Source organism: Aricia agestis, chromosome 6, assembly GCF_905147365.1.
Source record: "Aricia agestis chromosome 6, ilAriAges1.1, whole genome shotgun sequence".
Lineage (NCBI taxonomy): Eukaryota > Metazoa > Arthropoda > Insecta > Lepidoptera > Lycaenidae > Aricia > Aricia agestis.
In genome coordinates this window covers 17,295,594-17,320,259 of record NC_056411.1, presented here as the reverse complement: position 1 = coordinate 17,320,259, position 24,666 = coordinate 17,295,594, and the positions used below count along the sequence as shown (strand labels likewise).

Below are 24,666 nucleotides of genomic sequence, written 5' to 3'. Positions count from 1 at the left end.
TTTTTGTTCTCACAAAGTAGATCTTTTTGTATCTAAAATAATTCAATACAAGCCAAGAAATCATAAGGTTTTTTTTAATAAATAAAAATTAAATAACAGCATTAAAATGATTAAAAAATAAGAGTCAGATTAAAATTAGTACGTAGGAGGTATTGGTTTCCTGTAGTATTTGCTGTAGATGTTATCCCAAAACTTGGCTCTCTTGGGTTGTAATTTGCCCTTCAGTTCCATGGTGGTGTTCAGAACCATGTGAGGACTTCTGTTTGTATTCGCTGGTGGCCACTGGGGGTAACTGGATTCTGCAGGTACTGGTTTCCTGTAAGTAATTTTATTATTAACTAGCTGTTGCCCGCGACTTCGTCCGTGTCAGCAAAATGTGATAACGAAGATAATAAAAAAGAGAGAATTTTTCCGAACAAAATAAAATATATCCTCCTTTATCGAAAGTCAGTTAAAAAGTAGCCTAAGTTACTCCTTATTACATCAGCTATTTGCCAAAAAAAGTCCCGTCAAAATCGCCCCAGCCGTTTCGGAGATTAGCCGGAACAAACAGACAGACATACAGACAGACAAAAATTTTAAAAATGCTATTTTGGTATATGTATCGTAAGTACATTCATATGCATGTAGTAAGAAACGGTTCTTTCAATATTACAAACAGACACTTCAATTTTATTTATATGTAAGTATGTAATGTATGTATATGTATGTATAGATAACAAGTTGTGCCTGATAATATAAGAAATTTCTTGCTCAAATTTATGATACAATATTATATTTTCTTAAAAACTATTTAATGACTGATGGATAGATTTCAAGTTTCAGATAAGTAATTATAAACTATTTTATATACCTACAAACGTGGACGTGGTGTGAAGCGTCCATAGATAGATATATTAAACATAATTATTGAATGAAGAACCATCTAAACTTTTATCATAATTTAAAACTCCTGCTTCATTCTAAATTTAGTAATAAAACTGTTGCTTGAAAAAAATAATAGGCACTTTTTAATAAATTTAATAAACTGGCAAATCACAACATAATAAGTCTGACTAGACGCATTATTAGGATAATATAGGCTAATTTTAAGACGACTCAAAAACATAAAAATATTATAATTTACAATAGTTCTATCACTAAATACTTAAAGGAAATAATACAATTATTTTATTCTTACCCGGTCAAAATAAAGTTGAGCCATAAATCCCTCATAGTTGATTTCATTTGTTTATATTCTGCTGACAGATCTTCTTCGTTGGCTTCATCTAAAACAGCCATTGATTGGTCACAGTGATTTGCCCCATGAAGATTATATGGAAGGTTTCCAGATTTGTCAAATACGTACTCATAAAGATATACGTTGTTATTGCCAGCTTTTGTTTGCAACGCAGCAGACTTCAGCATCCCGTGTGTAAAAGTTATATCTGTTATATAGTCTACGAAATTAGCAATAGTGCTTTCATCTACAGTTCTATTTCCAAAGTAAAAGTTTTTAACTTTTCGAGCCACTCTTTGTTTTTCTTCTTCGCTTTGGAACTGGAGATTTTCGGGTAGGAAGTCAGCAAAGTTTTCATTCATTAAACCTTTCCAGGTAGGGAAAAAAGATAATCTCAACATGCCTTCCATATCGGTGAAGCCGTACAGCATCGGAACCTTCCGATAGGCGCCCGTCTTCAAAACGTACGATGGATCAGTATCTAAAAACATCTCCTGTCCCAAATCTCTTTCGATGCAAGGAACAAATGTTACTGAAGAATCCAGGTTTTCCATAACGTTAATAGAGTTTAGTACAGAAAAAGGCACATTCTTGTAGAATTCCTCTAAAGCTTGAATATCATCCACGTTTGTAAAATTAAGTAATTTGGCATAGTTTTGAGCATATTCTATAGGATCTGGTTGAACACTATAAGAACATAAGTTTGCAGAACTCTCTGGTATGGCCTTTTTAAATAGTCCCCTGGACATCTTGGAGACTAAATGCAGATCGACGGAGGATCCACCGGCGCTGCACCCCGCTATAGTGACGTCAGCAGGATTGCCTCCAAAATATTTAATGTTTTGTTGGACCCATCTCAACAACGCTACTTGGTCTTTCATGGCAGCATTTCCTGGAACATCCTTGGTTCCCAGACAAAGGAAACCGTTAGGCCCCACTCGATAGTTAAAGTTTAAAGCAATAACTTTTTTAGTTTTAACGATTTTCTGTGGTTCCTTTGATTCACCGTAGCCATATTGGTATGCTCCCCCATGGAAGAACACTACCACTGGGAGATTTTTCTCATCGGTATCTGGTACATAGATGTTAGTTACTAAACAATCTTCAACAGTTTTCATAAACTGCCCTCCTCCTCGTGCAGCTTGTGGACATATAATCAGTCTCTCCGTAGCTTCGAATGTGTCTTCCCATGTTGGGGGTGGCAGGGGTGCCTGGAAAATAAATGTTTTATATATTATTACGAATAGTAAAAATCAATAATCATAATCTTATACTTTAAACGAGACAATCTTATTTTATTATAAGTATGTAAATGTTTTAGGCATCGCGGTCGTTTTGTAGTGTAGTATGTAGAGGTTAATTTGAGAAAAAGATCTAGGAAGTCCATGCCTGGAAACCAGTAACCACACAATTTTGAATTACTTCTTTGAAATGAGAGCAAATAATATTCTACTCACATTAAACCTTTGAGGTCCTGTCGGCGCTGTGGCATAATGTATACCATAAAACGCAAACACACCATCAGAAGTCTTATATCCTCGGACTGGGCCCTGGTCGATGGTCACATCCAAGTATTCCTCCGCCGCCACAAGCTTGCACAGCACAAGAAACACAAGCACTAATGTTGTCATGATCTGAAAGATGTAGCACAAAACTTTCAAATTAATTTTCACCATCATTTCAGTTATTGGGTTCTTAATAACTTCTGATTTGTTCACACAAAAAAATGTCATTTTGTCGCTATAAGATGCTGCCTATCGCCTTCCCCAAGATTCATCTAATACTTTTAGTCGACTCAAAACACATCAAATCTTATCTCTTCGTTATATTAGTTTATAATTTAGATAATAAGAAACATTAAATATATTTAGGAGACTAGCAGTATTACTCGTACGTGGTACGCGTACGGGATAAAGTTGGTACAAATATTTACGGTCCGTGATTCTAGAGGTACAACCTCAGAACAGGAAAAGGTACAACATTATTCTCGGTTCAGTGTGCATTTTCTTAATGAAACCTTATACGGCATTTCTTGCTCTATTCAATTCAATTCAAATATTCTTTATTGTGCACACAATACATAGAGAATACAAACAATTTAAACAAGATTTTACATAGGTGTCACAATGGCGGCCTTATTACTAGGTAGCAATCTCTTCCAGGCAACCACGAGCGAAGGTGAAAATTGTGGAAGAGGTAAGTGTGCATGCGTAGACAAAAGAATACAAATATTATATTATTATAAATATATAAATAAATATACATATATATACAATAATACTATACATAAATACCAAATATATATATCACAAAATAATACTATACAATATACATAATTTATAGAACTATATTAATAGGAATAATGACTTATGACATAGTACAACACGGACATACCATGAACATGAAACATAAACATAAATTATTTACAAATATTTAAATAGTGTAGCTTGACCAGATTTTTAAATGAATTTAACGTTTTTGCAACTTTGACATGCTTAGGCAACGAATTCCAGAGCTTCACACCGGTAACGACAAACGAGGAACCGTAATATTTGGTTTGATGCACGGGCATTTCTAGATGATAATTAGTCGCAGATCTTAACCTCTACCCTTGCTTCCTAGAGTTACGAACTTACGTTACGACTTTCTAAATTTAGTTTTAGTTCTTAATTCTATAACTTATTTAGTGTATTATTTTATTTGTTTATCTAAATAAATATAATAAAAATACGAATTTAAAATTTTGTAAGTCTCGCAAACTCGAGAACGGCTGAACCAATTTTGCTTATTTTAGAAATATTCGTGATCTTGAAGTTCACCGGGTCATCTTGTTGCTTAAAAATATTTTTCTTATTAGATAAATGTACATATTAATAATAATATGTAATATTACATTATTGAATATTATTAATATTGCTCAATAAACATTAATTTATATCCTATGACCTGCTGCAGTGCTGTTATGTAGTGATATGAAATCAAAATTTAATTGTTATCAACTTATTTGCTTTATTGTTTCATTATCAAAAGTTCCTCGCAATCTTTAAAAATCAATGTTAAGGTAAAATTACTAAAAATTGTACCCGACTTCTGATAATGAAGATAAGCACTTTATTAAGTCGGTGATAAAGAAAGTAGGAATATCATATTATTATAAAGCGTGTACAGAATTTAAAATTTATTTAAATATGGAATTGAAAACATTGTACTATATATTTATAAGGCCGGCCGCACATTTTAAGAATATTTTTTGATCAAAAAAATTCGGACGCCCACCGCGCGCCGGACCACAACACCGCACACCTATCAGAAATTTCCTTCCGGCGAGTCCGAGTTTAGTACAAAATGTAACCCTTTTTAGGGTTCCGTACCCAAAGGGTAAAAACGGGACCCTATTACTAAGACTTCGATGTCTGTCCGTCTGTCTGTCTGAGTGTCTCCAGGCTGTAAATCAAGAACCGCTATAGATAGACTTCTGAAATTTTCACAGATTGTGAATATCTGTTGCCGTTATAACAACAAATACTAAAAACAAAAAAAATATTTAAGGGGGGGCTCCCATACAACAAACATGACTGTTTTGCTATTTTTTGCTCGATATCAATAACGGCAATACATAGGCACTTGAAGTATTCACGAAATACTCAGTTTTATTTGTACTTTAATAGATAATGTATAATAAAATTTATAATATAAATGAAATAATTAAGGGCTCCCATACAAAAACACATTTTTGAGCCTATTTTTGCTCTTTTGTGGTACGTAACCCTTCGTGCGCGAGTCCAACTCGCACATGGCCGATTTTTTATTTAAATATATCTTTTTTTATTTGTTTAATGAACCGACAAGAGTGTGTGACCCAACGGCTACTTGTATAGATAATATTATCACACACCATGCAAAAAAGAAATGATTAATAAGCTTAGCTCTGATCCTTCTGCTTTTATGGTTATAAAAAATATGGTTTTCTCACACTAAAGGCATAGGACCAAATATTGTTATCTGCGCCATTAATACTAAGATAAAAACGATAAATGCAATAGTATGACAATGAATGATATATAGATTTACACTTATCATTATACAACTAACAATGAAATAACTATTGTGATTTATGCGAGACACGTTTTAAATAACAACATGTTGTTATTTAAAACGTGTCTACAAAAAAAATGGAAAAACTCTTTTTGTAAAAGTTTACAAAAAAGTTTTTCCAAGTGAAAACTTTTTAACGGCGATTTGCACTCGGGCTCGTCGATTTATATGCGTCTGCGCGAAAGAGCGGTGTGGCCGCTACCCCGCGAGAATAGAAGCAATTTTATGTGAAAAGATTTATCCCTAGATCACTAACCATTCGTCTCTCAGACTACGCATAGGTACCCCACGAGTTTCATAGTTCGGTATGTTCCCCTAACCCACACCACCTTCCCCGCTTAGTACCTTCCTGATTGGGTCAATTAGTGACGCACGTACCCTCAGTGCGATCGCATGCGCATTTTTTTAGAAGATACAGACAATTAGTACATAATCACTAATTTTCGTCTATCAGAAGTTTTGATATGCGGATCAAAAGTGCTCAGTCATGAGTACTAGTTACAAAACCACTAGATGGCCGCTTTGCTTGTTATAATATAATACTTTAAACATTAATAAGTATTACAAACTCATAAGCTATTTACGTATCCAACATGAACAGAGACCGTAGGAAACCTCTAAAGAGAAAGAAATTTTGATTATCAAATAGTGGATGAACCTAACTTATAAAACCCTGGCTACTCGAGCGCTGCAATATGGTGAGTTTGAAGCGTGATTTGGGAAAAAGTATTGAATATATTCTAATTATTGAAGAGCCACATGAGAGCTGTATTCAAGAGATTCCTATATCATGAAAAATTTGTAGATTTTTGTGTAGATTTTTGTCCTTCAAAAAAGTTGTATGACATAATATTCTTGCACATACTGCAAAAAGCCCATTTACGGGGAGCATAGTTTTTCTATTTGTAATAATTGCAGGAATCACTATTATTTCTATTTATTTGTTTTGTTTAATTGTATAAGGAAAACACTTAAAGTTTTTGTTAATATTATATTATTGTTAATCTTATAAAAAGATAAATAATGACGGTTTTGAAAATATGTGAATTTTATTGCGTAGTCTGTGAGTCGGAAGGTTAGTTAGTGAGTTAAACAGTGTAATGTGTAACACCTATTTAAGGGATAAAAGGATAGATCTAGGCATAAAAGGCATTTGCATTTATTAATGATAAAGTATTTCTATCTTTATGCATGTCTGCTTCTCTTCACGGTTAAACTGCTCAACCAATCTTGATAAAACTTAATTAGACATTTTTGAGTCCCCCAAAAACAAGATTTCGGTTCGAAGAATTACAGTAAAAATACTCACTTTAATAGTAGCTGTTACTCTTCACAGTACATTGCTCCGTGCTAATATCTGAACACTACAAATGCAAAAGAATTTCAATACTTTAAGTATAGAGTTAGCGTGATAACGATCACTGTTATCATACACGTGTTGATTTATTAACTTTCGATTGTGGGATAACAGTTTGCACAGTTTAGGTTCCGAAATATAAACGGGTATACTGGCCAGTGCTCGTGACGTTTTGATTCCCACGCCATGTTGTACTAGTGTACCCCTAGTGGTAGTGAGGCAAGTTTGACGTATTTTAATGACGTTCCAACAAAGTTATATACCTACGTTAATGCCCCTGCGCATATAAGGAACGAATCAACAGTTCGGTATCGATTCTAAACATAACATAAAGCACTGGTAAGTAAACTGGGTTTTATTTCGGAACTTACTGATTGTTAAGCTGTGGATGATCTAGACTCGCGGTAGCGTATCAAGCCAAGTTCTAGCATAACAGAACTGGCGAGCAGCACCGTGTGTAATATTACACGGACCATTTGCAGCCACTTTTGACCCCCTCATAATTCAAAAGCTATTAAACTTAAACATGTCAAATTTGGCTCATATAATGAGACCTGCGAGATAAATATTATGTGGTCTAAATTTCATAAACACAGCTCAAACGGTTATTAAGATATTAACGTCTGAAAATCTACATTTTTATCACTGACTGACTGACTGACCTATAGATCAAAATTCTAACCCACTTCCAGATGACCCTAGAGGGATGAAATTTGGAATCCAGCTCGGTAATTTTGTGTAAGCGTAGGGAAAAATAAAAAAAAACAAAATCGGTTAAGTGTGAGTAGGACACACCACTGGGTAGCTTTTTCTATAAATATAAAAAGTATAATTATAAAAATCTATTCTCAGGCCTAACGAATGTACATACAAATCGGTTGATCCGTTTTGGAGGAGTTCGCGCACAAACACTGTGACACGACAATTTGAACATAAGATAATATAGCTTTGAGGTTTTATAAATAACTAAAAAAAGTATAATTATTATTTTATACAAATTTTACTCGACTTTCAAGGATAATTACTATTTAATTTTGAAACAAAATTAAACAGCAATTATTATCGAATGAAAATTATACGTTTTATTTTTATCTTAGATATTGTTGTTATTTCGTAGGCTTACAGCAAAGTAAAAACATTACGGCCGATATTATTAATGAAGTATGATTATTATTTCATAACAAAAATTTGAACCCGACTTCCAAGGGAAAAACCATTGTAATATTCTTAAAATTAATTAAAAAGGATCGAATAATTTTTGTTCTTCATGAGTGCCTTTTTCAGAATTTGACTAAACCTCAACTATTTCTGTATCCAATAATTCACTCTTTAGTCGGTACCAGCTCGGAAAATTTCCGAGATCCTTGACGTAGAACTGTTTGACGTAGAATTCATCCTTTTTAAGCTGGTACCGACTTAAAAAGGATGAAGATTGTGTACAGAAATAGCTGTTGTTTAGTCGAATTCTGAAAAAGACCTAATACAGGCTGCACTGGTCCACGACGGTCGAGCTGGTCGTGGACTACATCAGGAGCAAGACCCACTTTGTCTTGAGGGTCGAGCGCTTGGAGTCCCGCCACAAAGTGAATTTTAGCTCCTTTGTGGTGAGAGTCCCGACGCACCATCTACCGACCTTCGAGAAGGAGTTCTGGCCGATTGGAGTCGTCTACAGGAGGTTCCAAGGACGACTTCCGAACACGTCGCCCCACGTCGCAGACAATACGTGTTTAGTGTTTTAGTGTTAGTGTTAGTTTTTAGTATAATTGTATGTATGTTAGTCTATAAGGTATTTATAATATGGACCAAGATGCCTGAATTAAATAAATAAAATAAATAAAGAAAAATAATTATTTGATCCTTGTTAAATAAATTTTAAGAAAACTAAAATTGTTTTCACCTTGGAAGTCGGGTTCATATTTTTGTTAAAAAATAATAATCAATGTACTTAACCCATTTGTAGCCAAACCAAAACGGCAAGAAAAAAATTAGAAACTTCTTAATTTTATAATAGTAAGGAATATAAATAATAAAAAAAATGATAAAAAAAATTATAAATATATATTTTATTTAAATTATAGGGGTGTACCCAAATTGGCACAATGGCCACTTTAGGGGGTCGGCGTAGGTGGGTTTATGTGAAGTATTCCTACTCAATGCAAATTATTTTTTCGTTTTTTTTATAAGCTCTTGGACTTTTATTATGACGGACAACCTAATATTCACGGTTTGAAAGTACTTTTGACACAAAGTTTTTAGATTTTGGATACTAGTGGGCGAGTAGGACGTCGACGAGATCATTATAGGAGGTAAAATCAAGCTCTTCCTTGACGAAATAATAACTTGTCAATTGCACCTTCTTTATGCTGAACATGTAAAAGACACGCATTGGATAAGCTCATGTCAATCATGTGTGTGATTATATATTATGTGCTTATACTTCAATAATGAATGCTAATTCTATACAACAATATTAATTGGTCCATTTTGACCACACCATCCCTGTGGCTTCTTGTAGTAATTGTTATAAAAGTTTGCTATTTTTTAGTTTAGTGATAGGCTATGCGATGCTGAACAAGTCTGAGTATAAGGAGTACACTTCGTCAAGAAGTAACACTTAGCACAAATCAATTAGGCCAATCGTATGTACTGCTATTATACTAGCGGTTGTTTGAATCTTATTAGATCTAAGACAAGCTCAACTCGCTGCCTGCTGCAGGTTCATCGTGCATGACCGCTATCCTCAGAATCCGAAAAAGTACCAACGTTATGAACTTCAGTTTCTCCTGAAAATTTAGCAAGGTTGATGAAATTTATCTATCATCAAAACCACTTTGTCAATAAATACACAGGATTCTAGTGAAATGATGGTCAATTTCTACTCCAAGGCATCATCACTACCTTTGATAATCGTATTCAGCGCTTCCTCAATCCCACGGTAGCTGTTAGTGACACTATAAAGTCGTTAGCGATTCATCATAATAATGTAAAAAAATATTTTTTCTTAGTGCACATGTAGCCAGTGTACCAAAATTGGTACAGCAACGTTTCAGTTGCTATAAAATGGTAAAAAACGATTTGAAAAAAACTTGTTATGTGCTTATAGGATACATTATTTATTGTATTTGAAGAATAATTTCTATTTAGGATGATATACTTAACGTGTAAAATATAATAATTACAAACAGGTAACTACCTCGACGTGTCATTCGAAAGCATATTTTAGCCAAATATTGCTATAAATGTATAATATTTAACGAAACTATTTAATTTTATACGTAACGACAACACTTTCAAGTTTATTGTTATGTAAGATTTTTGCACTTAATGTCAATATTTTTTTCATAAACAATTAAAAACAAAGTGTTCCCAAATTGGCACGGTGGTCATGAATGGGTTAAGGCCCTATAGACCCAATTTTATTATTTTTACATGACTTTGAATCAATAATAAACAAACAAAGAGTGACTTTTAGAAGCCAAACAAATACACATTGTTGTTAACTTAATAATAAATAAATAAATAAATTCTTTATTGAAAGCTACTAAGGCCCAAATTGTTAGTAACAAATATCTTAAAAACTAGGTTAGTGGGTAGTATTTTATTAGTTAGTTTAAGAGTAACATTTATTTTCTAACTAGAACCCTTAAATGGTGTTCTAGTATCGGCGAGTCGTATTTTTCAGCCAGCATCTTTAGAATACGAGTACCATTGGTACTCGATCGCAGTCTGCTCAGCAAGGACCATGTCTTTTTTCTTATGATTGCATAAAAGTCATCAGTATGCTCATTTGCAAACATACCCGACGCTGAGCAGAATTGTGGCAGTCCCAACAGTATTCTAAAACCATTATTATATTGTACCCTAATTTTATTTATACTTTTTTGTGTATAGTTAGTCCACAGGTTCGCCGTATAAAAAGTTTGGCAGTACGCTTTGAAAAGTGTTATTTTTGCCTCCTTACTACATCTTGCGAACCTGGGGGCCAGCATATTACACCTTACAGCTAGGGCTCTACGTTCCCTCTCAATATCGACGTGATCTTTAAGATCCTCCGTAACGTAGTGTCCGAGAGTGTATTTATGTACTTTGACAATTTGTGGTTCGAAACATAATATTCATCACTCGATCAAAAATAACTCCGAAGAGGATACTAAATTCGAATATTTTGTGATATTTTTCTTATTTTACATGAAGCTTATGATAGTTTTACTTTCAAAAATCATATCTCTGAAAATCTCATAACTTAAAGAAGAGTAATATGTGGTTACATTTTGCATTTTGGTTTAATTATCTAAGTAAAAAGGGTTTTTTCTCCTAATTCGCCCTATCAAGGACGCGGCGAGCGTCGTAACCGCCACTGTACAAGGCGTGCTGATATCAATGTTATTTTAATGTGCATTACGTCGATATTCGTGCTGACAGACATCGACCTGCTAATTTTAGGGTCTACCAGGCCTTAAACATATTTTATCGGCCGTTTAAATGTTTTCAGTTTTCACTTTGCTGAAAACCTACTAAAATAACAACAATAACTAAGTCAAATAAAACGTATGATTTTCATTCAATTACTATTTTTTGTTTCAAAAGCAATAAAAAATACAAACAAAACTTACCTTTCTATGGTCACTGTATGGCTTGCAAGGAACTAATTATTTCATTATTACAATTTATTAACTTGTTATCATGAAATCTAGTGTCACTGCAAGTGTTTTGTCGTGCACTGACAGTTTAATGCGCTTGGCGTAGTGGCCTCTTCACCGAGGCTACTGACAAGGTTTAACTATTCAGAGTAACACGAGATGAATAGCGATTTGGAGAGGTATAAAACAATGAAAATCGGTAAAGTGCGAGTCGGACTCGCGCACGAAGGGTTCCGTACCGTTATAGAGCGCAAATAGGTGAAAATTTGTGTTTTTTGTATGGGATAAATTATTTATTTTATTTTAATTTTATTATTTAATATTAAAGAACACATATTATAATTGAGGATTTTGTGAAAATTTTAAGTGTCCATATGTTGCCATTATGGATTACTAGCCAAAAAGACCAAAAAAAATAACGTTTGTTGTATGGGAAATATAAATACTCGTATTAATTTTATTTTGTTTTTAGTATTTGTTGTTATAGCGGCACCAGAAAAAAAAAGCGGTTTTTGAGTTACAGCTTGGAGACAGACAGACAGACAGACGGACAGACAGACGGACGGACAGACAGACGGACGGACAGACAGACGGACAGACATCGAAGTGTCAGTAATAGGGTCCGTTTTTACCCCTTGGGTACGGAACCCTAAAAAACGGAAATGTGAAATAGCGTGACGCTACTTTACTTTTTAACTTTGTATCGCTGCGCCTCGTCCTATATTTTTATTGTTTTTATTTTTATGAAATAAGGGGCAAACGAGCAAACGGGTCACCTGATGGAAAGCAACTTCCGTCGCCCATGGACACTCGCAGCATCAGAAGAGCTGCAGGTGCGTTGCCGGCCTTTTAAGAGGGAATAGGGTAATAGGGGAGGGTAGAGAAGGGAAGGGAAGGGAATACGGGAGGGTAGGGAAGGGAATAGGGTAGGGGATTGGGCCTCCGGTAAACTCACTCACTCGGCGAAACACAGCGCAAGCGCTGTTTCACGCCGGTTTTCTGTGAGAACGTGGTATTTCTCCGGTCGAGCCGGCCCATTCGTGCCGAAGCATGGCTCTCCCACGTATCGACTGAATTAAACATAATGGAATAAATGTAAACCCTAGTTCTTCGTCTAATAGACGAGAAGGCATTAAAACTATACGATTAGCAATGACTCACACTTGCGCAAGTAAGATTATGTTTAGGATTATAAAAATTTATACCTTCCAAAATTATTAAAAAAAACATCCCATTTAATCACAAAAAACTTTAATAAGAAAAACTTTAATTAGAAAGTAGGTGGAACTGGCCTTCGCTGGTATCTTCTGTATATTCTGTCCCAGAATCGGGCTCGTTTGTCGTCCGAAAACGTGTCCCGTAATATTAGATTACTGTTGATGGACATATGCGGGCTCCTATTACTCCTCGACGACGGCCAACTCAGATCTGATCCATTTGAAACTGGCGATCTGTAAGGTAGAAACAAAATAAATAAGGAATTCTTGTAAAAATTGTTCGTTTGGCAACTGGATTTAAGTCATTTAACAGTAATTGTAACAATAATTTACGCATGAAATAGAAATCGTAAGCATGGTGCAAAATATGTTATGTATTCTGTTGCAAGATATTCAGAGACGAGGTCAACATGTTGAAGGTTGCATAGAAATAATAATCGCCAATTGTAATCTTATCAGGTTATCTGATATAGGGTATATCTAAAACTATCGTAATAATATAATATGAGATAAAGAACTCACCCAGTTACAATAAAGTTTAGCCACAATTCTCTTAGAGTTCTCTTCATGTTCTGGTAATCTTCCGGGAAATCTTCTTCGCCAGGTTCATCCAGAACAGCATTGGACTGAGCACAGTGGCCCGCTCCAGTGAAATTGTACTGAGTTTTGTTATTACAGAATGAATACTCGTAGAAGAATACGTTATCATTACCAGCTTTCGCTTGCAGCTTAACAGAACTCAGCATCCCATAGGAGAACGTTATGTCACCCAAGTAATGAATATAGTTCACGATAGTATTCTCATTGACTGTATTATTGCCGAAGTAAAATTTCTTCACTCGTCCCGCCACTTTTTCCTTTTGTTTCGCATTTCTAAACTCGAGGTTTTCTGGCAAGAAGTCTGAAAACTTTTTGTTCATGAAATGACTCCATCGTTTGAAGTAAGATAATCGTAGTAGGCCCTCCATGTCCGTGAATCCGTAAAGGATGGGTACTCTCTCGTAGTCTCCGGTCTCCAAGATGTACGTCGGGTCCTTATCTAGGAACATCTCCTGTCTAACGTCACGTTCAATGCAAGGAGTGAATACAACTGAGGAGTTGCGATTTTCCAATACATTAATCGAAGTCAGAACTGAATAGGGAGCATTTCTGTAAAATTCCTCCAATGCGTCTATATCGTCAACTTCAGTGAAGTTTAACTGGCGAGCATAGTTCTGAGCGTTTTCAATTGGGTCCGGTTGGATACTGAATGCTGCAACGTTGGCGCCACTCTGCGGTATCGCTTTATGAAACAAACCTCGTGAGGTTCTCGAGAGGAGATGCAAATCCACAGAAGATCCTCCAGCGCTACACCCGTACAGTGTAACGTCATTGGGATTTCCTCCAAAGGATTCAATGTTCTCCTGAACCCAGCGTAATAGTGCTATCTGATCCTTCATCGCAGCATTTCCCGGGACGTCTTTAGTTCCCAGGCAGAGAAAGCCCATAGCTCCAACGCGGTAATTGAAATTGAGAGCGATGACTTTGTTACTTTTTACCAACTGTGTGGGTAGTTTGTAATCACCATAACCATACTGGTAAGCGCCTCCGTGTATGATGACGACGACTGGTAGTTTCTCTCGTTTAACAGCAGGAACGTAGATGTTAGTTATCAGGCAATCCTCTCTTTTGTTTGTATGCTTGTATCTTTTCGAATACAGTTGAGGACAAGATATTTCAGTTTCAGTTGCCTCGAATGGTTCACTCCATGTTGGTGGTGGAAGGGGTGCCTAAAATTATAATAAAACTATAAAACTTGCTGCGTAATCAATATAAACAGTAGCTTTATAATACTATCAACTAGCAATAGATAGGATTATTGCGACTGATAACCCAGTAAATTATGACATAATAACTATTATAATCATTATCTATCCTAGTTCTTATATCATAACTCATAAGAATTGTAGGTAACTATGGCCTTATTTGTGCACTTAAATAATTACACTCTCATATTAATCATCGATTATTATCATCTATTCGCAATATGATAGTAAAGCAATACGAAAATAATAATTAAATATCTAAACCTAATGAATCGATGAATTTTGTTATTAAATCAAAATCAGATTGGCCAGAAACTAACATAATATTCTGAATTGTCCTATGAAGGACAATTGATTTGAAGGAAAACGGACCACGGACATAACAATGAAGGAAAAGCACATCCATAATGCATAATATGTCCTACGTATTAAAAATAGTAATTATTACTTTAAACTTATCTCGTCCAGTAGGTGCAGTGGCGTATGGTATTCCTCGGAAGACAAACACTCCCTCGGCAGCCTGGTAGCCCCTAATAGGTCCCTGCTTTATATTCAGCTCCAGGTAGTCTTCAGAAGCAGTAAGCTTAAGGGCCACCAGGAATATTATGGCGTGATACATGGTAAAACGTCTGAAATGGTAAAAATCAGATACAGTTGTTATTAATAATAACAATTACTGTATCTGATATTATGTTTGTAAGTGGTGAGATAGGGTTTTAAATTTATATGAATAAAATTTTAATAATCTAAGAATTAATAATAATATCTATGGACGCTTCGCACCACGTCAGTCTGGCCCCGTGCTAAGTACCTAAAGGACTTGTGTTACAGGTACCAGACAACGGAAATATATTTAATACTTTTATACTATACATATATTTGAGATTTTTATTATATTATACACATATTAAATACGACATCCAGACCCGGGAACATTGAAAACTTTTTGTTCCGTCGGCGGGATTCGAACCCGCGACCCCCGGCTTGAGCTACCAACGCACTCACCACTGAGCCACAGAGGTCGTCATTTCAATTAAATAGAAAAATGGATATAAGTACCTACGAATAATAAAAGTAAAGAACAGTAATAATATTTTAGTTAACAATTTATGGACCAAGAGGCTGCGACGGTCAAACCTTCCTCGGTTTCGTAAAGCTGAACACCTGTTTGTGACCATAACAGAGGTAAGAACGACCAGCAACTATGGAGTTTTGGTCGCGGTTACTTTAGAAGGTATCCAGTTCTGAAGGTCTACCTGACCTTCCAAAAAGAGCAATTCGTAGCTAATATTCTTCGCGGTAACTGGAGGAATCTCGTCTTCCAGTGCCGGTTTTATTGAAAGTTGAAAGTTGCTTCTCACTACTCACACTCACTAATAGTTTAAGAAAGTTTTTTTTTTTTTTTTATGAAATAAGGGGGCAAACGAGCAAACGGGTCACCTGATGGAAAGCAACTTCCGTCGCCCATGGACATTCGCAGCATCAGAAGAGCTGCATGTGCGTTGCCGGCCTTTTAAGAGGGAATAGGGTAATAGGGGAGGGTAGGGAAGAGAAGGGAGTAGGGGAGGGTAGGAAAGGGAATAGGGTAGGGGATTGGGCCTCCGGTAAACTCACTCACTCGGCGAAACACAGCGCAAGCGCTGTTTCACGCCGGTTTTCTGTGAGAACGTGGTATTTATCCGGTCGAGCCGGCCCATTCGTGCCGAAGCATGGCTCTCCCACGTATAAATTTGTTTATTAAACTGCGTTTAAGGGTGTCTGGCAGCTGCCTAATTGGTAATATGTACTAATTGGCATTATGTAAAAAATGTAATTGTTTTTTACAGTATTATAATCGGACAAATATATTAGAAGTTAGAGCAGATTAATTGAAACTCAAAACAACGCGCCGACGGCGTCGACGACGTGTTGCGCGAGGGCTTAACGATAATATTTTCCAAGTCGAACGACCAGCTACCGATCTCAAGATCTTCCAAATACGCTGGAGAGATGAAAGTGCCAAAATATGTGCGCAATACACAGGGAACATTCTCTATTCCATTACTCTCTCCCATCGAGGGGCGGCTGACCGACACGACTGGTGAGAGAACTGGCGAAGGACTGACTGCTTTATATGTGAGGTCTACGCATGGATCGACCATCTATCGGCCTTTTTTTCTAGCCCAATGTAAATGATCGCTGGCCTCTTTGCGGTAGGTTCTATCGTACCCGCATCTCTGCCTTAAGCGATGAGTGGAGCACCATGGGATTTTAGCCCAACTGAAAATTTATTGAAGTAACTTATAAAACGTTCATATTTATACATACATGCAATACCATCAACAAATCCCCGGGCCAAACTTCCAATGTAGTAGGCTATAGACTTTGTTTTGCACATTGCTACTTTGGAAGAATACTGTCGTAACTCAAATTGAGTGAATTTTTCAGTAGAACACTTTAAACTTTTATCAAATCTTCAAATGCTGTTTTTTTACTGCGCTAATGTTGATAAAACGTGAATAAAAACACGGAAAATATAATATTGCAGTTTGTTTATTAAATGTTTTAAGAAAATAATTAGTATTATTTTCTTAAAACATTTAATAAACAAACTGCAATTTAATAAAAAATAGTATTTAAACTTCATTTTGTGTATGTCTTTATGAGAAACTAGCTGTTGCCCGCGACTTCGTCCGCGTGGACCTCAGTTTATAGCGCGCGATGTTCAAACAACAAAATTGGTGTCAAAAGATTTTATAAAAAAACCCTGGTACCCCTTAAATCAAAACACTCAAAAACAGCTGTGCAGTGTGCACATAACTTATTTCATTTTTTGAAATTAAACTTTACTTATGCCAAATTTTAAAATATATTTAGCCCCCCAATTACACAACTTTACCCATAAACTATTTATCACTGATAGGTTTAAGGTTACGTCACTCATCACTGCATAGATAAAGTACAAAGTTATTTAATAAAGTAAAAAAGAAATGACAATCGAAAAAACCGAAAATCGAATGTAAGATGATACCACCTCTTATAGAAAGACTTTTGAGCAAGCGTCAACGCGATGTAGGAGCGGCACGGCGCCATATATTGTGTATTTTTGGAAGTAACTTAATTTGAACAAATTTACGGATTTTTACCCCCTTACAACCCTTTTTTCTAGTTAAAAAGTAGCCTATGTCCTTTCTCAGGCTTTAGACTATCTGTGTACAAAATTTCATTACAATCAGTTCGGAAGTTTTGGCGTGAAAGCGAGACAGACAGACAGATATACTTTCGCATTTATAATATTAGTATAGATTTTTGACAAGTTGAATTTATAGGATCATAATAATAATTATGCACAGCAAAAATGTATGTAACTGCGATCAAATAATGACTTTTCTGTTGCCCGTAGCAATTATCGGAGTAAAATATCAAATCCAGTTTTGAATCGAGTTTATTGGGGGTTTCTTCCAGGCTTTCGGTGTATTTTTTTATAAATCGAGCAAACGGGTCTCCTGATGGAAAGCAGCAGAAAATTAAGCAAAAAACGCACAGTGGAAGACTGCCACTCATCAAGGTAATGAGTATGGTATATTTTTCGCGTGGAACTATGGCGAAAAGATGCAGGAGGTACGATTCCGAATAATTCCTCAATTTTAGTTCGTTTCGATTCCTTCATGACATAACACATAACAGTTAACACATAACAGGTAACACATAACAATTAACATAATATTTGGTTTTAATATCATAAATAGTACAATTATAGCAGTTCAACTTGGATACGTAATAAAATGTGGACGTATCACTTTTAAAACAAGGCATTGCAGCTTGTAGATTATAAATAGATACTATACAATTATTCGGAGTATGGCTGTTATTGTCTTCATCTTTTTGATCCCTTGCTAATTGTTTTTGCTTTAGATGAAGTTCATAATCGTGTTTCACAATTTGTTTGTCTTCTTCAGTCGCATTAACTGTATGATTTGTAGTCTTCGCATTGGTATTTTTTAAGTAAGTAGGTACTAATTTGATTTAAACTTGAATATTTAGTCCCAACTGGAAACAGCTTTGCACGTGTATGTCACTATGTAAGTCACTATGGTCAGATTCGGAATAGTAGTCATCAGTATTATATTACTTCGGATACTTAACGCTGTCATCTGAACAATAGTCATGTACTTGCTGGTTTAGCTGATCTTCTGCATCTAAAATGTTGTTTTCAGGTGGTAAAGGGTCTGCTTGATTTTCCTGTAACATAAACGTAAAACATAAAAAAATTCGAATAAAGCGATTATTATTGTTATTATTATGTTTGTGTAAGGTATTCCTTGGTCACGGGCAATTAAATCCCGGACCTTTGGAAGGCATGCGTGGGGCCGAAGCCAACACGTAGAGGCCCGTTACACAGTTTTAATTTAAATGTTATGTGACACTGGCCGGCGACTCTCCCTGTCCGCACTATGGGAGTACAACCAAGGAGAGCCAGCGGCCAGTGTAGGACTATTGCAGGGAATGGATATTAGAAATGATACCGGGCTATGGGGTGAGGTGCTAGTGGACTGGGTAACTGGAACTATGGAAGGACTATGGCGTCTGCCGATACAACGTGGAAACATGTATATTATTATCAGCCTACAGTGTCCCACTGCTGGGCAAAGGCCTCCCCTCTTTCCTAAATAAAGCGATACTCAAAGAAATTTAAAACAATATTCTTCTCGATATTTATTATCTCGATACTTAGAATCTTATGTATTATTATAAAATAAAATAATCCAACTTCTTACCTATATTTCATGTAAAAGTGCGTACTTACAGCTTTTTTTATATTCTTGATACTCAATGTGTCATTGATGTTCCGGAACACCAGTAGTGTCCTTCGGTTTGCCACTGAAATAAAAAAGTCAAGTAAAAGTTAGGTCATACAATATAACTAACTAGTAATTGGCTACCTGGATTACAAGAGTCGATAGGTATAAAAATACTACTAAATATGAGGTTCTGTAAGCTCATGATTAGTTAGGTAGGTATTTGACTGCGTTTTCGATTTGCTTTTTATTTGATATAGTGTGTCGAGTACAATGATACCACAAGTAAATTAATAGATAAAGTCATAATATGCAAATATGAAATACAATACCAATCACGAAGTACTTTATATAGAAAAACGTTATAATTTCAATTGTACTAATAACATTATAGTCGACCCTATTTTTATTATAAACACTAATTTATGTAACTAAATTTAATACATTTAAGTGGTAGGTACTTACTTTTTGTAAAACGTAGAAATCCCAAATGATGCTGTTTATGAGAAGTGTCTTAATTTAAGTACGGTACTACTAGTTTTTTTTAAAACAATAATGTAGTGTCACATTTCGAAATAATGCAGTGTTCTAGATAAATTCGCACTCAAAATCTGTATTATTTTCTAATTTTGTAATATCACCATATCCCAGAAAACCGACCGCGTGTTCACTTCTAAAGACAAGTTGAAACTGGCGATACAACGCTGTCTATAAAAAATGGCGGAGAAAGTTGACCTTGAATAGAATACAGTCTTTTGGTGGCGCCACGACTGTAAAAGTTGTTATAGAAATACGCGGTCTTTACTAAGTATACAAAACAGACGATTTTATGTTGAATGGTGTTAAAACACAATTTTGTAGTATTTGGTAATAATACGCTATTCTTCCAAAGCTTATCGCGAGTTGACGCGGCATAAGACCTATTTATTTTAATGCCACAGAATAAAATTACAGCGAATGTTGTAAATAATGAGGCTCTGGCACTAATAAAAAAAAGGCCTTTGACCTCGAGGTACACGTGAAACAATAATAGTTCCCCAGTATGTGCGAAATACTCTGGTGCACTCTCCAAATAATGAGATGCATAAAATCAGCCCAACACAAACCAAATTTTGGAAACGAATTTATTATAAACTAGATGACGCCCGCAACTTCGTTGCGCCAAAACTTGTTTATCGCGCGGGAAAAGTATCCTATGTCCTTTCCCGGGACTCCAAGTATCTCCATACCAAATTTCAGCAAAATCGGTTCAGCGATTTAAGCGTGAAGAGGTAACAGACAGACAGACAGGCAGACAGACAGACAGACAGACAGACAGACGGACAGACAGACAGACACACTTTCGCATTTATAATATCAGTATGGATATATTATAATGTTTTGGTTGGGAATAGTACGCCTTCGTTTCTAATGATTTAACGAATGTATTCTCTCAAATGCGCTAAAAATAATAACAATAATCTTTAGTAGAATACTACCTTATATTTGTAATTTTGTATTTAAAGTATAAAAAATTAAGGTATAATTTTCATAATTTCTGCCAGAGAGGACTCGAACGCAGCTCATGCTAAAAGATAAGAAAATCGACAAGATGAGACATAAACATACTGATATTAGACAAAATTAAATAACAAAAGCAAAAGATAGTCTCAATCTTGCTATGAAACTTATGTGGAGGCGCACGTGGCGAGGATTACATAGGTATTAAAGATGTACAAAAATAATAAGTTATTGAAAGGTAAACGGGCTAGAGGAAGACCTATAACACGTTGGGACGATGAAATAAAGGCCACAGCAGGCCCAAATTGGCTAGAACTAGCTAAGACAGAGAGAAATGGGGGCACTTGGAGGAGGCCTTTACCCATTCAGGGGTTCATGTAGATTAACGAATCATACGTAACTAAAATAGGATTAAAACTAATAATTATAAAAATAATAAACTAACTGTGAATAAATAAGTTGTAAAATTATTAGCATGTAAGGGGGCGTCCACAAATTACGTGAGGTATTTAGGGGGGGGGGATGTCAAGTCAAATCTAATCTAATCTCACGTTGGGGAGACTATTTTGGTTCATTTCGTCCACATTGTACGAGTACGTATGCTTAAGATTTAATCGTAATCGTTATACGATTAAGATCATTCACAAATCAAATCAAAAGAAAATCTACTGACTGTCGTGGTCAAACCAAACGTTTACGTAAGAAACCCACACCCACAACCCACCAACCCACAAAAAACACCTCACTTAATTTGTGGACGCCCCCTAACCTACTTGTGTAAATCTATATTATTATGAAATAAAAAGACTTTTTTATTCATTTTATTTCATAATTTCATTGTCAGCGAACCGAAGTTCGCGGGGTCAGATAGTAATGTAATTAATAATGCTGCGCATCCACAAGGCACAAGCGTCCACAAATCTCGCTTGGCATTTGGAAGTCGTTTACAAGCTTGTGAATGCGTCAGTGTTATGTACATCCAAGCATGGCGGGCACCGAACTTGTGCCGGTTATTAAGTTTGGTTTATATCATAGCGGCTACTAAGCGCGCGCAAGCGCTTGTTGTCATTGACATTAGAAGACAATATGACACAAGACAAGCCACAGCGAAAATTATAAACGGATGAGTATTACAGACTTTTTCAAGAAGAATTGATGTTTTATTTTAACTTATATTAATTGATCTTTGTCCAAAAACCGACACTACACCGGATCGGTTACAAGCGTCCACAAGCTCACGCAAGCCAAGCCAGATACTCTCTTGTCAGACACGCATGTGCTTGTGGACGCTTGTCAAGCCTTGGCAAGTGTGGAAACGCAGCAAAACATTTAAAAGGCACCTTCCGAAGATAATGAAAGACCCTTTAAGTTGGATGAATGAAATAATAGTTAAGAAACTAATCTGCTGCGTTACTTCATTGAAACTTTTAATTGAAATTTAAGTTATTACAATAATAAGTAATAGAAAGTTAATAAAATAGAAATAAGTTAATAAAATTAACTTACCCAAATTTGCCCTTTGAAACTCACGAATTAGCTACGTATGAGGCCAAAGTAAGATCAGATTAGATATCAGGTCTCATTATTGGCTTAGGTCCGTCTGCAGTCTGAACAATTGTGACATTGGCGACTGATAATATGGACAAGATAAGATCTGAAATGAAAGTAGGTAGTGGGTTTGTAATAGCTAATACATAAACTCACGTTATTGATTAATCTTTTGCGAAATATAATTGAAGACATGAGTGGACGAAGTAGGTAACTAACAAGTTGAAAACTGACGTTTTTAGGGTTCCGTAACCAAAGGGTAAAACGGGACCCTATTACTAAGACTTCGTTGTCTGTCCGTCTGTCCGTCTGTCTGTCTGTCTGTCTGTCTGTCTGTCTGTCTCCAGGCTGTAACTCAAGAACGGTAATAGAGAGTTGAAATTTTCACATGTTGATCACATTGTGTATCTGTTGCCGCTATAACAACAAATTAGACTAAGAATAGGACATTGTAATGCTACACACATTCACCTAATTACTAAAACCCCTAAGAGCAAATGCACAAGATGTGATTGTGAATTGACCGTAAAACATTTTCTTATTGATTGTCCTATGTTCAATCCAGAAAGAACTAGTGTAATACTTCAAAGTACATTAAAATATTGTTTGTTAGATTGGGAAAACACTTTAAAATTTCTAAGGTTTTAACGAATATTATTCTGTAATTTAATGTATTATTGTTATTACTTGTAGTCGCTAATGACCTTCGATGTTTTAAGGGACTTTAAATAAATAAATAAATTAATTAAAAAAAATACTAAAATCAAAATAAAATTAATATTTAAGGGGGGCTCCCATACAAACAATCGTGTTTTTTTGGCCTTTTTGCTTTATATCAATAATAACAACAGATAGGTTATTTATATCTACAGAAATGGAGGTTGGCCGGAAAAATGATTTGAAATAAATAGCGCATTCTATTTAGGTAGCTAGACAATATTATTATAATAGGGAAGTTGACCACTTTTTAAAAATAGTTTTAAGCGCTTCAGTTGTTTACAATAATACCTGTAAATTAATATTTTATTCATTATTATGCCCTAGAATGAGTTCAAAATTATTTTAAATACTGAATTCAAAATATGTCACAAAAACGTGGCATTATGGTCACGTGATCACGTGTGACGTCATCGTTCATGAAACAAAACAAGCGTAGACAGAGCAAAAGTGAGTAAGTGTTTAACCTGTCAATTTTTGCAATGTAAAATAAAATAAATCAATACTTAATTATTTTTTCCTTATTTGTATTTTTTTAGAGTTTTTATCAATAAATCGATAAAATTTAATAATTATTTTAAAATTTTAAACATGCTGTCAACTCCCGGATTAACTAGATGATGAAGTAAGTCAGTTATAGTCCGTCAAGAAAGTCATGACAGACGGGAAAATTTTCTAAACGTAATCACGCTTTAAATATATTATTAGTATTTTTTTCTTTGTATTTTCACAGAGAACGCTTATTACATTTTAAATATTGTCACCTTGCACATTCTTATCTCGAATTAATAAAGTTCGCATATTTTTTATTTCATTTAAAAAAATTCCCGCCTTGATGACTTTCTTGACAGACTATACAAGCTTTGTTCGAATTATAAGGGTTATGACTTATGAAGTTATGAGTAATTATTTTTGATCTTATGTTGTAAAATGTTAGTTACCCACATCGTCAACTCTCGTCTCCATTTGTGAATAATTATTTATTAGGAGAATTGAAATTGACCATTAGTAAAATTTTAAGGCCGTGATGGACTAAAGCTAGTTAAGACTGAAAAAAAAGAGACAAAAAGGATATAGGCAAAATTTTCTTAGATTACTTTATATCTTATATATAAAATTCTCGTGTCACAATGTTAGGCCGCATACTCCTCCGAAACGGCTTTACTGATTTGACAAATTTTATATGCATGTGGACCTGAGAATCGGCTACTGGGTACTTATTATATTGATATGTGCATTTGTTGAATAAATAATATAGTAAATTATTACAACTCGAGACTGACGCCGACCATTGTTTGTACGACGAGATAGCGATGGACGTTGCCATGGTGACATACTTATTTAGTCACTTCAATAAAATAATATGGGTAATGGGCGAAATACTTTATATTATGGCAAAGAAATGTTTGTCGGGGCGGGGCAGCTAGTTATATAATATAAAAAAAAACTATGCAAATCACATCTAAAACTTTACCTGTACGCAAAATCATACACACAAACACATAAGGGCACATCAAATTAAAACACTCTTGTGGTGGTGGGTCTTGAGGTAAAGCTAACGGCACTCGGACACATTTAATGATAATTAATCTTCAATTGTATGAAGAGTTTGACAGATAATGTATGGGGTTTATATCAAAATCTTCATTTAATATCACGGTTAAATGATTAATTTTCGTCTCTGATCGCGGCAGTAAGTCAACTCACATAATGTACCACCGATTCTAATATAAATATTTTTGCGAATGTAACTCGCCTACTTAAAATTTCGTTAGCTAGTAGCTACTACA

At 35.2% G+C, this 24,666-nt stretch overlaps 2 protein-coding genes across 4 annotated transcripts; both read right to left on the bottom strand.

Annotated features, from left to right (window-relative positions):
- Nucleotides 1-102: 102 nt before the first annotated feature.
- On the bottom strand, nt 103-24,232 carry LOC121728127 (esterase FE4-like). 3 transcript variants are annotated; one of them, XM_042116239.1, is made up of 6 exons: nt 24,226-24,232; nt 16,472-16,474; nt 11,285-11,297; nt 2,677-2,853; nt 1,181-2,430; nt 103-316 (listed from the first exon to the last, which is right to left on the bottom strand). In XM_042116239.1, the coding sequence occupies exons 4-6, from the start codon at nt 2,848-2,850 to the stop codon at nt 136-138; spliced, it is 1,605 nt and encodes a 534-aa protein (XP_041972173.1). In that variant the 5' UTR covers nt 2,851-2,853; nt 11,285-11,297; nt 16,472-16,474; nt 24,226-24,232; the 3' UTR covers nt 103-135. The 3 variants fall into 3 exon arrangements, with proteins under 3 accessions (XP_041972173.1, XP_041972172.1, XP_041972171.1); XM_042116238.1 differs by lacking the exons at nt 11,285-11,297; nt 16,472-16,474; nt 24,226-24,232 and adding an exon at nt 6,624-6,752; XM_042116237.1 differs by lacking the exons at nt 11,285-11,297; nt 16,472-16,474; nt 24,226-24,232 and having other exon boundaries at nt 2,677-2,973.
- LOC121728231 (esterase FE4-like) lies at nt 12,582-19,874 on the bottom strand. The gene is made up of 6 exons (XM_042116372.1): nt 19,577-19,874; nt 19,120-19,193; nt 18,445-18,554; nt 14,782-14,962; nt 13,051-14,297; nt 12,582-12,762 (listed from the first exon to the last, which is right to left on the bottom strand). Coding segments are annotated over exons 1-6 (1,794 nt in total). The 5' UTR covers nt 19,578-19,874.
- Nucleotides 24,233-24,666: the final 434 nt, after the last annotated feature.